Here is a 14963-nt window from a genome sequence, read left to right as displayed (position 1 = left end):
GTCTTCGTCGCTGCACGCGGGCTTTCTCTAGTCGCGGTGAGCAGGGGCTACTCTTCGCTGCCATGCGCAGGCTTCTCATTGCGGTGGCTTCTCTTGTTTCGGAGCGTGGGCTCTAGGCGCACGGGCTCCAGTAGTTGTGGCATGTGGGCTCAGTAGTTGTGGCTCGCGGGCCTTAGAGCACAGGCTCCATAGTTGTGGAGCACGGGCTTAGTTGCTCCATGGCATGTGGGATCTTCCCGGACCAGGGCTTGAACCCATGTCCCCTGCATTGGCAGGCAGATTCTTAACCACTGCCCCACCAGGGAAGCCCCCAAGCAGTAATTCTATTGACTTCTTTACTCTCTACCCAAGACAGTACCAAGTAACATTCAGGTATTAATCTACATTCTTTTCAGTCTTCCGCAAAGGTGTCTTTGTTTTAAACACTGGAGTAGTCTAAGACCCCCGAGATGGCCAGGCCTCCCCCAAGAATGTATTACACTTTCTTTCCCTTTGAGGTCTTTAAACATGCTCCCTGAAACATCTACCTCAACTCGAGTCCAATTCCCTCCTGCTGCCTTACCTGCCATCTGGGCCAGGTTGCCATTTCCCTGGGAAAGCCCTTCTTCCCTGACAGCTCCAGGTTAGGGGCCTCCTGCACTTTACCTCAGCATGAACATATGTCACATTATATTGAAAATCCCTGCTTCCTCCCAATACCCAGCTTGGATAGTAGCACATAGTGTGCCTTAATGAATAAGTGACTATAAAAGATGATTAAATTACAGGGAGCCTTGGGATTTACTGGGTCTTAACAGAAGTCTATCCTAGGTTTCTACCCTGTCCTTTTCAATAACCAAACTTCTTCAGAAAGAATTTGCCTTGGGACAAGCAAATAGTTGATGAGGAAAAGTCCTTTACAAAATTTCAGCTAGTAGACAGGAATGCATGGTCCTGGTGAGTCACCACGCCAGCACCCCAGGTGGTTAGGCCCCGGGGATCCTGCCCTGTGTGGAGGGGTAGGCATTAGCTCCCCCAATGTGTGAGAGCCTGTGGGAGCTGGATTCCATGTTCTGTCATTCCCCGGGACATCAACCACTGCCCCTAAATCGATGCCCACAACCCCAAAGACCCCCAACCTGACGCAAACACAAAACGAAAAAAACAACCAACCAACCAAACAACAAAGAATTTCAGCTAGTAAATTCAGAAGGAGTGACAGAATTTGGATAGTACCAATTTGTAACCTCTAATGACGATTGGATCCAGGCAATGATCATCAGTGGCTGCTAAAACCATTCAATGAAAGACTGAAATGGTGCTTCATAATGGATAGATCAGGCGACCAAACCTGAATACACTATTCAATCTTTACGTCACGAAAAGAGTTCCTCCTGTGACGTAATAGGAAGTACACAGCACCGCCTATGAAGTATTCTTGCCAAAAAGCCAAAATTAATCTGATGAAGCCTGCAGAGCTCACAATCAGTTTACAGGAAATACAGGAGACAGAAGAACAAGTTTTAAAATCCTAAAAACACTATAAAGGTGAAATCATAAAAATGCAGAATGTGGGAAATTCTATAGAGCAAATGACCGGTTTCCTCAACAAATAAATTGAGAGAGAGAGAGAGAGCGTATAGATTAGAAAGATTTAAGAAACATCAACCAAAACCAAATGCAATGCAATGTGTGGACCTTGCTGATACTGATTTGAACATATCGACAGAAGAGTAGCCCCCACTCGTCGCAACTAGAGAAAGCCCATGCACAGCAACAAAGACCCAATGCAGTCAAAAACAAATAAATAAATAAATTTTAAAAATATGTATTAGTAGGCAATGTATAATAGCACCTAAGAACAAATTCTGAATCCAGGCAGCCCAGTTCAGATCCTAACTCCATCACTAACTGTGTAAACTTGGGCAAATTATTAATCTCTCAATGCCTCAGTCTCCTTATCTGTAAAATGGGGATAATCTATCAGATGATTATCCTATCTGATAGAGTTGCTACAAGATAAAAATGTAACATATGCAAGGCCCTTAGAACAATCCTCAGCACATGTTAAGCTCTATATAAATATTTGCTGTTATGATGATGCTTATCAGGCAATTTTTATTGTTACTTCTCAGGGCAAGGACCATTGTACGTTATTCACCTTTGTATCCCCAGCTCTTAGCATAACACCTGGTGTAAATGAATAGTCAGTTGCCTGTTTTTCCCATCTCTAACCTCCCCAGCCTCCCCACTCAACCTCACCTTTCTACAGTGCTGTCAAAATAATCTCCCTTACATAGCTATGATACTTTTTCTCCCTTTGCTAAAGCTTCCACTTATTCTCTGCCACCTGCAAATTCCTAAGCCAGCATAATTTACCCCAAATTCTTTTTCCAGTTAAAGTGCTCTATATTCCCCTTCATACCAAACAGTGGTGTTTGGGGTATCTTTCCATCAGTCTATACCCATATTTGTATCTGAGCACCTGCAAATCTATGCAGTCTAGAGCAGTGTTCAAGAGAATGGGCTCTGGGACTTCCCTCGTGGTGCAGCTATTAAGAATCCACCTGCCAATGCAGGGGACACGGGTTCAAGCCCTGGTCCGGGAAGATCCCACATCCCACGGAACAACTAAGCCCGTGTGCCACAACTACTGAGCCTGCGCTCTAGAGCCCACGAGCCACAACTACTGAGGCCACGTGCTGCAATTACTGAAGCCCGTGCCCCTAAAGCCCGTGCTCTGCAACAAGAGAAGCCACCACAATAAGAAGCCTGCGCACCACAACAAAGAGTAGCCCCCGCTCAACGCAACTAGAGAAAGCCCGCGCACAGCAGCTCGCAGCAAAGAAGACCCAACACAGCCAAAAATAAATAAATAAAGTAAATAAATTTATTTTTAAAAAAGAGAGAGAGAATGGGCTCCGAAGGCAGACTGTCTGACTTTGGATCCTGATTCCAGCACTAATTAACAGTGTAACTGTGGACAAGTCCCTTCACCTCTCCAAATCTGTTTCCTTGTCTATAAAATGGAGGCAATAATGGTTCCTACTTCAAACCGAGGTGTTTAGCATTTGGTCTGGTATCTGGCACACAGTTAACAAATAAATTTTAGCTGTTATTAGAAAACCTTCCTGCCAGTATATCCTTATTTCCCCAACTCTGCGATCCTCTGGGTTCCCCCGCTACCCACAGAAGCTGGTAGTAGGGAAATGGAAGCTGCAAAGGGCGATGGTCATGAAATCAGGCAACACTGCTGTCCTCTTTACAAAAGCACAATGACGATGAGACTGGAGAACTATAAGTCAGGACTATAAATATACTGATAGTTTTGGGTGTAACATATCTGCTGTGCAAAACAAAATACTGTACTCCATTCAAAGGGTGGTTACCCTTGAGTCTGTGACCTCTGAAATTAGATGCACCGCGTGGTCTGTTCCTGCATTTTTCATGGCAGAGGGTTCATTGCTTTCATCTGATTCATGACCTTAAAAAGCCTTAACTGAGAGAGTGAAGAACCCTTGACCTTTCAGTACAATGTTCTCTGAGGAGAAAAAATTCATGTGGGCATCCAGCACCCCCCTGGGGAAGTTAGTCAGAATTCCAGTGTTCACTGACTGCAGAACTTTGGGGATGCAAAGGCATTAGCAACTCTTTGGAAGGAGATAAAGTACACTCGGGAAACCTAGGAACACTACGGGCACTTTAGCTTAACGTGGTACAGCTACTGAGGTTTGGCGGCCTCCATCAATGAGGAATGTGAGCCTGTGTTTGCAGGTTTCTTGTGAGTGTCTTCATGCGTGTTGGCTGGTGAGGGCTGGGGGGAATGGTTCAACTTGCTTTTCATCAAAAGGGGATAATGTGAGCTTACAGCGAACTTCCATCACTACTACCTATAATTTTCTAGTTATTTTATCATCCATTGAATCTTTTCTTCCTGTAGCTCTGACGACCGAAGGCAAAACTGAAACACGGAAGGAGAAAGCAAAAGCAAAGAAAGCTCCAGAAGGAGGCGAGCACCCGGTCTTTCGTCCTGCGGTCCCTTTAAGAGAAGAACCTCTTGGGACCGGCAGTCCCAACCGACCCCAGTTTTAACCGAAACCTAACCCGGACTTCCCCCTCTTGACTCAAATAAGACCAACTTTGGATTTTCCCTCCCCTATTGACCAATCAGATTCTGTTACCAGGCAGACTTTAGCTGCCGCCGGTGCGAGCCCGGCGCCGTCTGTCTCCGGGTGGCAGCAACAACCAATGGTAGAACAGGCCGTCCGAGTATCTAGGCAGATCGGGGCTGTTCCAGCCATTCAGAAAAAAGAAAATAAAGCAACGCACGAGCCCGCTGGGCCAGGACCGTGGGGCTGGGCTGGAGTGAAGGTGGCTGCGAGGTAGTTTCTCTTTCTCCCTTACCTTTATTGTTGCTTGTGTTGGAAGGCGACTATTCAAAGGTAGGGAGGGCGCAATATGAGTTGGGAGGAGAGCAGAAAAAGATTTTGGCTGTATTTTCAACTGCTTCTTCACCCATGTGCACGTGCCCCGAATCTGGGACCCCATTCCCCCAACCGGGTTTCCTACGCCCAGCCCAGGAGTTCCGCTACCCTGAACCCCTCACTTTGCAGCAACGCGGGATTGAATGGAGGGGGAAGGGAGGGAGGTGGGGGCGCGCATCAGGATGGGATGTTGAGGGAGATGACGTAGGGGCCGGCGACGTGGGGAGGGGGAGCTGCGGGGGAAGCCGTGGCGAGATTAAGTAATGAGAACTTGGGCCCAGTTTTTTCCAAGCCTGGAAGGGCAGAAAATGTTCGTATCCTTTCTGACCTCCCAGGCAAATTCAGTGGTGAGGAGCATATTAGAGAATTAAACAACTTTGTCTTGTGGTTGTTATTGTTGCTTTTGAGGGGAAGGAGGGCAGTATGGGGTCAGAGGCAGAAATGAAATTTTCTTTCTAACGTGGATTCCCAATCGCCCCTATCTCTTCCTTTACAGTTTTCCACATTTAGGAGACTGCAGAAAGGTGGGGCAGATAGAATGGAGATGGCAAAGATCTCTGGGTATATATGGCCCTGGAGAAGTAATGGAATAATTTCTAATTTTTGGAGAAGGCGAGTTTTAGAAAAAGACCACTGGGGAAATTTGGAGGCTTTCTTTCTGTTTTTCTATCTTCCTGGATAGAGAGATGAGGAGTGCCCTGGGGCCTTGGGGCGGGGTGGGGGGGAGTTAAATCTTCTTGTCCTGTCTTCTCCCAACTCCAGCCCTCATGCCGGGATGGCAGAAGATGAACCTGATGCTAAGAGCCCAAAGACTGGGGGAAGGGCCCCCTCAGGTAGTGCTGAGGCAGGGGAACCCACCACCCTCCTTCAGAGGCTCCGAGGTACCATTTCGTAAGTACTCATCACCACCTCTAAACCTCGTTCCGGACCTGGGGATAGATCCCTGTAGCACTTCACTTCCTCTGTAGATGATCTCCCCCTCCCAAGCAAGTGCATCTGACCAGGGGAGATTCTTCATCATGGTAGCAGTACTTGAGCACCTGCTAGGCTTTTCAGACCTCGTCCTCTCCCTGGCAGTCAGACGTAGGGATGGGGAAAAATCTTGTGTATGACCTCCAGCTTTCTCCTCTTCTCCACAGCAAGGCCGTGCAGAACAAAGTAGAGGGAATCCTGGTGAGTATTCTGGGGAAGAGGGCAACAGGGAGACAGAATTGGTGGGAGATGAGGATGGTGAGGATATGGGTAAGAAAGGTTTATGCGAGTCAGTGTTGTCTACCCTGTCAGAAGATAATTGGCCTTGCAACTTGCTATCACTTTGACCTGGAGCATCTCACTTCACCTCTGTGACCTCTTGTGTAGAAGCCCAATAGAAATAAAATCAGAGGTGGTCCCCTCCGCTCCCCTTCTCACCTTGGTAGCCCCTAAGGGCTCCTCAGGGCAGAGTGAACGCACAGCCTCAAATCATTTCTAAGGTCCTTTGTCAGCCTGCCAGTCACTACGTCAGCTGAACTTTTTAGTGAGGATCAGAGGGTCCTACCTTGGGTCCTTCTTGGCCTTATTATTTCTCCTGCCTCTGTTCCTCCCTACCTCAGCAAGATGTACAGAAATTCTCAGACAACGACAAGCTGTATCTCTACCTTCAGCTCCCCTCAGGGCCCAGTACTGGAGACAAAAGGTAGGTTTGGTGCTAGAATTTTAGATATCAGAGGTTCTGATTCTTTTTTTTTTTTTTTTGCGGTACGCGAGCCTCTCACTGTTGCGGCCTCTCCCGTTGCGGAGCACAGGCTCCGGACGCGCAGGCTCAGCGGCCATGGCTCACGGGCCCAGCCGCTCCGCGGCATGTGGGATCTTCCCGGACCGGGGCACGAACCCGTGTCCCCTGCATCTGCAGGCGGACTCTCAACCACTGCGCCACCAGGGAAGCCCAGAGGTTCTGATTCTTAAAGAAAGGCTCCCTAAAAAGGGGCAGGGTGAATAGGAATCCTCATAACAGTATCCTTAGTGGGGAAGAAAAGTCCCTCACCTGCCTTGGTTTACCAGGGAAAGGTGGATTCTGGATGAACTGATTCAGTCCAGCACTACTGAGGTGATAATCTGGATAGAACCAGGGCAACTGTTGGGATGTTAGTAATACTTGTCTCTTTTACTTCTCTTGCAGCTCAGAGCCAAGTACACTCAGCAATGAGGAGTACATGTATGCTTATAGGTGGATCCGCAACCACCTAGAAGAGCATACTGACACCTGCCTGCCAAAACAAAGTGTTTATGATGCCTATCGGTGGGTGGATGGGGGGTGGGTGGGATGGTGGGCACAGGACTACCCCCTCATCCCTGAAGAGCTCCCTGCCTTGATAGAGCCTGACTTCTTAAAGGGTTTCCCAACCTTCATCCCCAGGGACCCTCTGAACCCACTCCCAAACCTCCTTCTCTGAGTATCTTCCCACTCTGTCCCCCACGCACTCAGGAAGTACTGTGAGAGTCTCGCCTGTTGCCGCCCACTCAGCACAGCCAACTTTGGCAAAATCATCAGAGAGATCTTCCCTGACATCAAAGCCCGAAGGCTTGGTGGCCGGGGCCAGTCCAAGTATCCTTGACTGGAGAGGTTGTGCTAGAGGACCTGGGGAGGAAAACTTAGTATGTGAAGGGACAGGACTGGAAACAGCCCAACCTTTCTAAGGGGCTTGGAGACCCCCATGTGTTGGTTGCCCCTTAACTTAAACGTCAGATATTGTTACAGTGGCATACGAAGGAAGACCTTGGTGTCTATGCCGCCCTTGCCCGGACTTGACCTAAAGGGCTCTGAGAGTGTAAGTAACAACCCTCCAACTGCACTCTTCTCTCCAAGGTAGAAGTCAGAGGACTTTGGGAGATGTTTTGAGGCCTGACACAGCCTAGGTCATTCTGCACACAGTTTCTGGGTATATAGGACATGCCCTTCTGCCTACCCTACAGCTGAGGCAGAGGAGGGAGAGAATTTGTGGGTTTCTGGGATGGGTTGATAGAGGCTACTCCCATCCCTAGTCTGGTCTTACTTATGGTCAACACTGTGTCTGAGAGGGGTGGAGGGTCCTTTGTTCAGAGTGTGATTGGGCGTGTCCTTCCCCACTGCAGCCAGAAATGGGCCCAGAAGTAACCCCAGCACCTCGAGATGAACTGGTTGAAGCAGCCTGTGCCTTGACCTGTGACTGGGCAGAGCGAATCCTGAAACGGTCCTTCAGTTCCATCGTTGAGGTCGCCCGCTTCCTGCTACAGCAGCATCTCATCTCTGCCCGATCTGCACACGCCAATGTGCTCAAGGCTATGGGGCTTGCTGGTGAGTGGACCCCCTCTTATGTTCTGAGAAACCCTCAGCCACTTTCAACCTCAAAGGCCCTCCCACATCCTAGGATAGAGACACCTTGGATTTGCCTTCTATTCCTAGAGAGCCTTCTAGGACATACCTTAGACCACCTTCTTTCCCCTGCCTCTACCAGTCAGTCAATCAGAATCGCCTCCCTCCTCCATTCTGTTTCCTCCTCACCTTGTTACCTTTTCTGGCACCTCTGCAGAAGAGGATGAACATGCCCCTCGGGAACGGTCATCTAAATCCAAGAATGGTGTAGAGAATCTGGAGGGCGGAGCCCATAAGAGACCAGAGAGACAGGCCCAGGTGAGGAAGTTGATGCCCTTGACCTGGCTCCCCTGGGTTGGGGGTTTAGTATATCCTTCACCCAGTGGGTCCAGTACTTTCTCACCTCCTGTGTCTGTACTTCCTCCGCTGTCCAGTCTTCCCACTTTTTGTGTTCTTCTCTTTACTTTTTAGCCTCCTAAGGAGCTGGACCCCCGGGCTGGGGCTGGCCTCCCAGCACGCGGAGAGCGAAAGAAGAGTGTAGTGGAGAGCCCAGCGCCAGCAGCCAATAACCCACAGGTTAATGCCCTAGTGGCCCGGCTGCCTCTGCTTCTCCCTCGGGCCCCTCGCTCGCTTATTCCACCAATCCGAGTCTCTCCACCCGTCCTGGCCCCCAAGCTTTCTTCAAGCACTCTGAAAATGGCTACACTGCCTCTGCCCCCTAGAGCTGGGGGACCCCAAGCAGCTGTGCCCATCATTAACATGATCTTACCAACTGTTCCTGCTTTGCCTGGACCTGGACCTGGGCCTGGGCCTGGGCAAGCTCCACCTGGGGGGCTCACTCAGCCAAGGGGCACAGAGAACAGGGAAGTGGGCATAGGTGGTGACCCGGGACCCCATGACAAGGGTGTGAAGAGGACAGCTGAAGTACCTGTGAGTGAGGCCAGTGGGCAGGACCCACCAGCTAAAGCAACGAAGCAGGATATAGAGGATACAGGAAGTGATGCCAAAAGAAAACGGGGGCGCCCTCGAAAAAAATCAGGTGGAAGTAGGGAAAGGAATTCTACCCCTGACAAGTCAGCAGCTGCTGTGGACTCTGCCCAGTCCTCAAGGTTACCACTGGAGACGTGGGCCTCTGGAGGGCAAGGCAACTCAGCTGGAGGGTCAGAGAGGCCAGGGCCAATGGGAGAGGCTGAGAAGGAGATGCTTGCCCAAGGTCAGGCGGATGGTGCTGTTTCCAGAGGAGGAAGGGGCCCCAGTTCCCGGCATGCCAAAGAAGCAGAAGATAAAATTCCTCCTGTCACCCCGAAAGTGAGTGTCATCAAGGGCAGTAGAAGCCAAAAGGAGGCTCTTCATTTGGTCAAGGGAGAGGTAGACACTGCAGCACAGGGTAATAAAGACTTAAAGGGGCATGTGCTTCAAAGCTCCTTACCCCATGAGTGAAAAGACCCCAAAGCAACACCCCCATGATAGGTATGTGGGGAAGAGTGCTACGTTAACTCTACCTGTCTGCCTAGTAGAGGCCCTTCTTTGCACTTGCTTCTCACTTGGCTCTTCATTCTCTTCTGTATAGACAGCTGAGGCACCCTGTCTTGCATAGTGCCTGGTTCTTGCCTCTTACCTTTCCAGCTCAATACCCTTGGCTTTAGAGTCACTAATAAATCTGTACTGACCATCTTACCTGGATCCCTGTGCTATCCTGTGGAAATATAGGGATGGAGTATGATGAATGTATAGGTTAGGCATCTTTCCATTTTAAATCATAGAAAACCTAACTCAAACTGGCTTAAAAATAAAAATGTATTGGCTCATGTGACTGGAAAGTCCAGAGGTAGTGCTGGCTCCAGGTAAAGCTGATCCAGTGGCTCAGTATGTCTCTAAATCCGTGATTGATTTTCTTCCCCTGCTGTTCTACCTTCTGTAGGATCAAGCCTGGTCCACCTCGTGGCTGCCAGCACTCCTAGGATTACACGTTTTCCTCATTTATGTCCAGCCAGAAAGAGAGGGCATCTTTGTGCCAGGAATCGTAGCAAAAGCCCTAAGATTCACTCTGGTTAGGCCAGCCTGGGTCACATGCCTGCCCCTAACCAATCACTGTGGCCAGGAGTTTGGTAAATGCTAGTTTGCTTATTTATTCTACATCATGGACTGTACCTTTTGAAAAATGGGCAGGATCAGCCTCCTTAGAATCACATAGATCCCTAAATGGAAACTGGGAGTGGGGAGTTCCTGGGGAGACAGCTGACACCTAGCCACTGCTATGAGGTACCTGTGGTTTTAGCTTGATAGGCTGAGACCAGCTATACCTGCTTCCTCTTTTCCAAATAGTCTTGCATTTTCCTTACTGCAGCTATAATCTCTTTCCTCTTGTTCCAGTCTCAGAAGGAATGAGAGGGAAATCATTCTTCTTTAGGGACTATCTCTTTATTCTCGTTTAGATGACAGTCCCCTTTCTTTACATCTCAGAGATGGATATCCTTCCTTTTCCTGTTTCCAAATTTTAGGTTTCTCCTCATTCCTGCTTCCCTGTCCCCCACCCTACTGCCTCTTTCACCATGTAGAGTGAAAGATTTACTCCCTAGTCGTTTTATTAAATTCATTCTGTATCCACCAGGTGTCAGTCTCTTGTCATGTACGTGTCAGGACTTAGCCAGGATTGTGGGGCTTAGGCTATGTGTATGGAAGGGGGTAGCTGCACATATCAGGGAGCACCAGTAGGAAGGGAATCCAGGTATGTATTTGGAAAAAGCAGTAAACCAGCTGAAATTACTTGAGGACCTACTGTGTCTTCTGCATAGGGTAGCTTCTGTCAGGGATTCTCAGTTTTCTTTCAGGGAGCCTTCATTCATTTGTTCATTTATTTCCACAATTGCAGATTTTTAAAAATTATAATATGTAATGTTTGATATCTATAAAGAATATATTTAAAATGGATAAATTATGAAGCATAATAATTAAATGACCCATCACCCAATTTGTACATTAAAACATTAGAAATACCATTGAATTTCTTGTGTTCTTACCCTGTCCTGTCCTTCTACTTCTCCCTAGAGGTAACCACTATCCTTAATTTCGTGTTTATTAATTACCTGCCATATATATATATATATATATATATATATATATATATATATATATATCTTTCCATATATGTATATATTCTTTAAAAATGTATTGTTCAGTTTTGCTTTTTAGCTTTACAAAATTTTATTCCCTAATACTCCCCTGTGGTTTGCTTGTTTATTTCACTTAACATTATTTCTAAGATTCATCCATGTTGTTGTAGATAGCTATTATTTGTTCATTTTTATCCATGTAATATTTCAAGTGCATAAACCACAATTTACCCATCCACCTATCAGTGGACATTTGGGTTGTTCCCAGTTTTTTGCTGTTACAAATGATGCTGCTACTAACATTCTTGTACAGGTTAGTGCCTTTGTCTTTATTTTTATTTATTTATTTATTTTTTGGCCATGTTGGGTCTTCATTGCTGCGTGCAGGCTTCCTCTAGTTGTGGTGAGCAGGGGCTACTCTTCGTTGCAGTGCACGGGCTTCTCATTGCGGTGGCGTTGAGGAGCATGGGCTCTAGGCACGCGGGCTTCAGTAGTTGTGGCACACGGCCTCAGTAGTTGTGGCTCACGGGCTCTAGAGCACAGTCTCAGTAGTTGTGGCGCACGGGCTTAGTTGCTCCGTGGCAAGTGGGATCTTCCTGGACCAGGGGTCAAACCTGTGTCCCCTGCATTGGCAGGCAGATTCTTAACCACTGTGCCACCAGGGAAGTCCCAGTGCCTTTGTTTTTAGTAAGATTTCTAAGATGGTTCCTTTGGTCTGTACACCCTCTGAGTTGGAGACTGTTCCCTCTTGTCTCATTCTCTAGAAGGGTTTACATCAGATTGAAATGAACTGTCCCTTGAAATTTTGATAAAACTTACTTGGTAAGCCCTCTGAACCTGGCATTTCTTTGTGGGAAATATTTTAACTATTGATTTAATTTCTTTAATAATTATAGGCTATTTGGGCTTTCTATTTCTTCTTGAGTCAATTTAGGTAAAATGTTTTTCTAGAATTTTGAGCGTTTTATGTCATTTTTTTTTAATGAAATTTATTCCATGTTCCTTTTTGCCTCTGCTCCCTGGGTAGTTGTGTCCTCCTTTTCATTTCTTCTGTTTACTTGCATCTTCTTTTTTCCCCCCTTGGCCAACTACACCAGACATTTATTTTACTTGTCTGATTTTAGCTGCCACTTTGGGCTTTGTTGATCCTCTGCCTTATATATTTGTTTTCCACTTCATTAATTATGAATCTTATCTATAGTATTTCCTTCTGCTTTCTTTAGATTTAATGTTAGGTTCTTTTACAACATCTTAATTTTAATCTTAATTTTTATCTAATTAATTTTCAAGCTGTCTTTTTTCTATTATAAATTTTGAAAGACCCACTTCCCTATATTCTCCAAATTTTTCTGTTTAAAGTATTTAAATTATTACTTAGTTCTAAGAATATTTAAATTACCTTTATGACTTTTTTGATTCATGATTTAGAAAAGTTTTATAAATTTCCAAAATCTGGATATTTAAAATTTTATCTTTTTGATACTGATTTTCAGTTTAATCACTTGTGCTTAGAAAATGTGGTCTCTATGATACCAATTCTTTGACGTTTGTTGGGAGTGTTATTTTATATTCTGTAACTTATCTTGGATGTCTAAATCTGTTGTTTTGTTTTCTGCTGACTCCTGCCCATGGCAGTTTATTTCCTTGTATATTTTGTATTTTAGTATTTTGAGGTCCTATTTTGAGCTCTTAATCTTAGATTAAGATTCCTTAATCTAAGGGAATCCAGTAGGCCTAAATTGGGTGTACTTTCCTCCAGAGAGGATATGCATTTGTTTCTGCCAGGAGACAAAGGGTGCTCCTTACCTGGGACTGTGTTAGCCCCTTCAAGAGTCCCAATTTGGGCTTCCCTGGTGGTGCAGTGGTTAAGAATTTGCCTGCCAATGCAGGGGACACGGGTTCGAGCCCTGGTCCGGGAAGATCCCACATGCTGCGGAACAACTAAGCCCGCAAGCCACAACTACTGAGCCTGCATGCCACAGCTACTGAAGCCCGCGCGCCTAGAGCCCGAGCTCCACAACAAGAGAAGCTATAAGAAGCCTGCACACCACAACGAAGAGTAGCCCCTACTTGCCGCAACTACAGAAAGCCCACACGCAGCAACGGAGACCCAACGCAGCCAAAAATAAAATAAAATAAAATAAAATCTATCTTTAAAAAAGAAAAAAGGGTCCCCATTTAATTCAGGAGTCCCAGGTTTTCTCCCCTGCTTTGGCCAGGTCCAGGGCTTAGCCTCTGTTCACAATAATGATACTGGCATTTGTCCCCAGGGCAAGCCAGCTTCTCCTACTGCACGTTACTCATCCTTCATAAGGTTTCAGCTCAATGTTATTTTTCCTTCCTCTAGTGATCTCTTCTACTTTCTGATGAGGACAGCGATGTGCTAAACATTATGTTTGCTGGAATTTATCCAGGATCCAGTTGTATTCTAATGGGAGAGCCCTTTTTCTTCTCCGTGCTGCCAGAAGTAGGAGTCCATTACTGTGGTTTTGACATTTCCCTTCTTGTTTTTTAAGACCTAGGCACTTGTTGGAAGCTAGTTGACTTAGGCACTGTCTTCAAGTCAATAGTGATCATAGCACAGTGTGAGTTATGTTAGCAGTAAGCACAGAGAGCTATGAGAGCCCAGAGGAATAGCATATAGATCAGAAATGACTTCCTAGTAAAGGTGGGTAGGACAAGTCTAATTCATAAAGCAAGGACAGAACAACAGAAGACATGGTAAAAAGAACTAAATCATGATCCTCATTCTGCTGCATAAGAGGTGTAAATTCAAAGAGATTGAGTAATTTGGGAAGCCTTCATGGAAAAGGTAGGCTTGAGTTAAGCCTTTAAGGTAAGTAGAGCTTAAATAGATAAAAAAGAGGAGGGCATTCCAGGAAAAGCACGGGTTTGGGGATAAGGGACGTGAGCAAAGACATGGCAGTACAACCCAGTAAAGACACCTGGCAGAAGGGATGTGTGTGAACAAGAGTGAGAAACTGGAAGAAGAACACACAACCATTGAATGAATGGTTGAAAGTTACCCATTGATTGAATGAATGAATGAATGAAAGGTATGAAGTTTGCATTAGAGGATGGAGGAACTGAAGTCAAATAGAACCAGCCAGGCAGCTGTTGCCATTATCCACGTGGGTGGAGATGAGGGACTGGACCAGGCTGCTGACATGTTAGAGATCATAGGCATATGGAAAAATAAACCACTGGTGCTAGAATAGATAGAAGCATCCAAGGAAATATTGCCCTCACCATGACTGGGTTTGGGGATGTATCCATTCACTTTGGGAGTCAAGACCACTGGGTGATTTTGAGATTATATGAATATTAGGGGGCTTTTAAGTAGCCTATTTTAAATCTTTACCCTATTTTAAAAATCTAACATGAAACAAGTTAATCTGTAGTTCAAGCAATCTTCAGTTTATTAGATGAAGTGTTAAACTAAGGTTTGGGGGACTGCCTACTGCTTCCTCCCTACCATTCCCTATTCTCTCCCCAATACCCTGTTCCCCACTCCCATTGTTGTCTTTTTTCATTTTAGCCGTATCGTAAATTGTTAGAGGTAATTTATAGTTTACTAAAATTTGAAATAATCTTTTGCTATTAAACCAAGTCAAACTCAATATGTTTAGTCTATGGCCTCAAATAAATGAATTTATTGTTTATTTTTGTGGGTAACAATCAATTTTCTTAATAAAATCAAAGCAAATACCACATGCTAAATGGAGGAATTAATGTCATTATATATTTGTCTAAGTATTTTGTCTCATGTTGTGGTTCATCAGTAGGCCTAAGTCCTTTGTCTAGGATCATCCTGGCTGGCTGCACCCTATGAGGTAAAGCTAATCTGAACATATATATATATATATATATATATATATATATATATATATATAAAATGCAGTATTTTTTTAACATTTTTATTGGGGTATAATTGCTTTACAATGGTGTGCTAGCTTCCGCTTTATAACAAAGTGAATCAGCTATACATATACACATGTTCCCATATCTCTTCCCTCTTGCGTCTCCTTCCTTCCCACCCTGCAGTATTTCTTAAGA

General features: G+C 45.7%; 1 protein-coding gene across 5 annotated transcripts; it reads left to right on the top strand.

Moving 5' to 3' along the window:
• The first annotated feature begins 3606 nt into the window (after positions 1 to 3606).
• RFX5 (regulatory factor X5) lies at positions 3607 to 14614 on the top strand. 5 transcript variants are annotated; one of them, XM_067727761.1, is made up of 12 exons: positions 3607 to 3760; positions 3920 to 4361; positions 5226 to 5354; positions 5603 to 5636; positions 6056 to 6138; positions 6622 to 6741; positions 6928 to 7047; positions 7189 to 7270; positions 7575 to 7776; positions 8012 to 8112; positions 8266 to 8370; positions 12797 to 14614. In XM_067727761.1, exons 2-12 carry the CDS (start codon positions 4228 to 4230, stop codon positions 12872 to 12874), a joined length of 1188 nt encoding a protein of 395 aa, XP_067583862.1. In that variant the 5' UTR covers positions 3607 to 3760; positions 3920 to 4227; the 3' UTR covers positions 12875 to 14614. The 5 variants fall into 5 exon arrangements, with proteins under 5 accessions (XP_067583862.1, XP_067583858.1, XP_067583859.1 ...); XM_067727757.1 differs by lacking the exon at positions 12797 to 14614 and having other exon boundaries at positions 8266 to 10793; XM_067727758.1 differs by lacking the exons at positions 6928 to 7047; positions 12797 to 14614 and having other exon boundaries at positions 7201 to 7270; positions 8266 to 10793.
• Positions 14615 to 14963: the final 349 nt, after the last annotated feature.

The sequence above is a fragment of the Pseudorca crassidens genome, chromosome 2, assembly GCF_039906515.1.
Source record: "Pseudorca crassidens isolate mPseCra1 chromosome 2, mPseCra1.hap1, whole genome shotgun sequence".
NCBI classification, from domain to species: domain Eukaryota; kingdom Metazoa; phylum Chordata; class Mammalia; order Artiodactyla; family Delphinidae; genus Pseudorca; species Pseudorca crassidens.
This window is presented reverse-complemented; position numbering and strand designations above follow the sequence as displayed.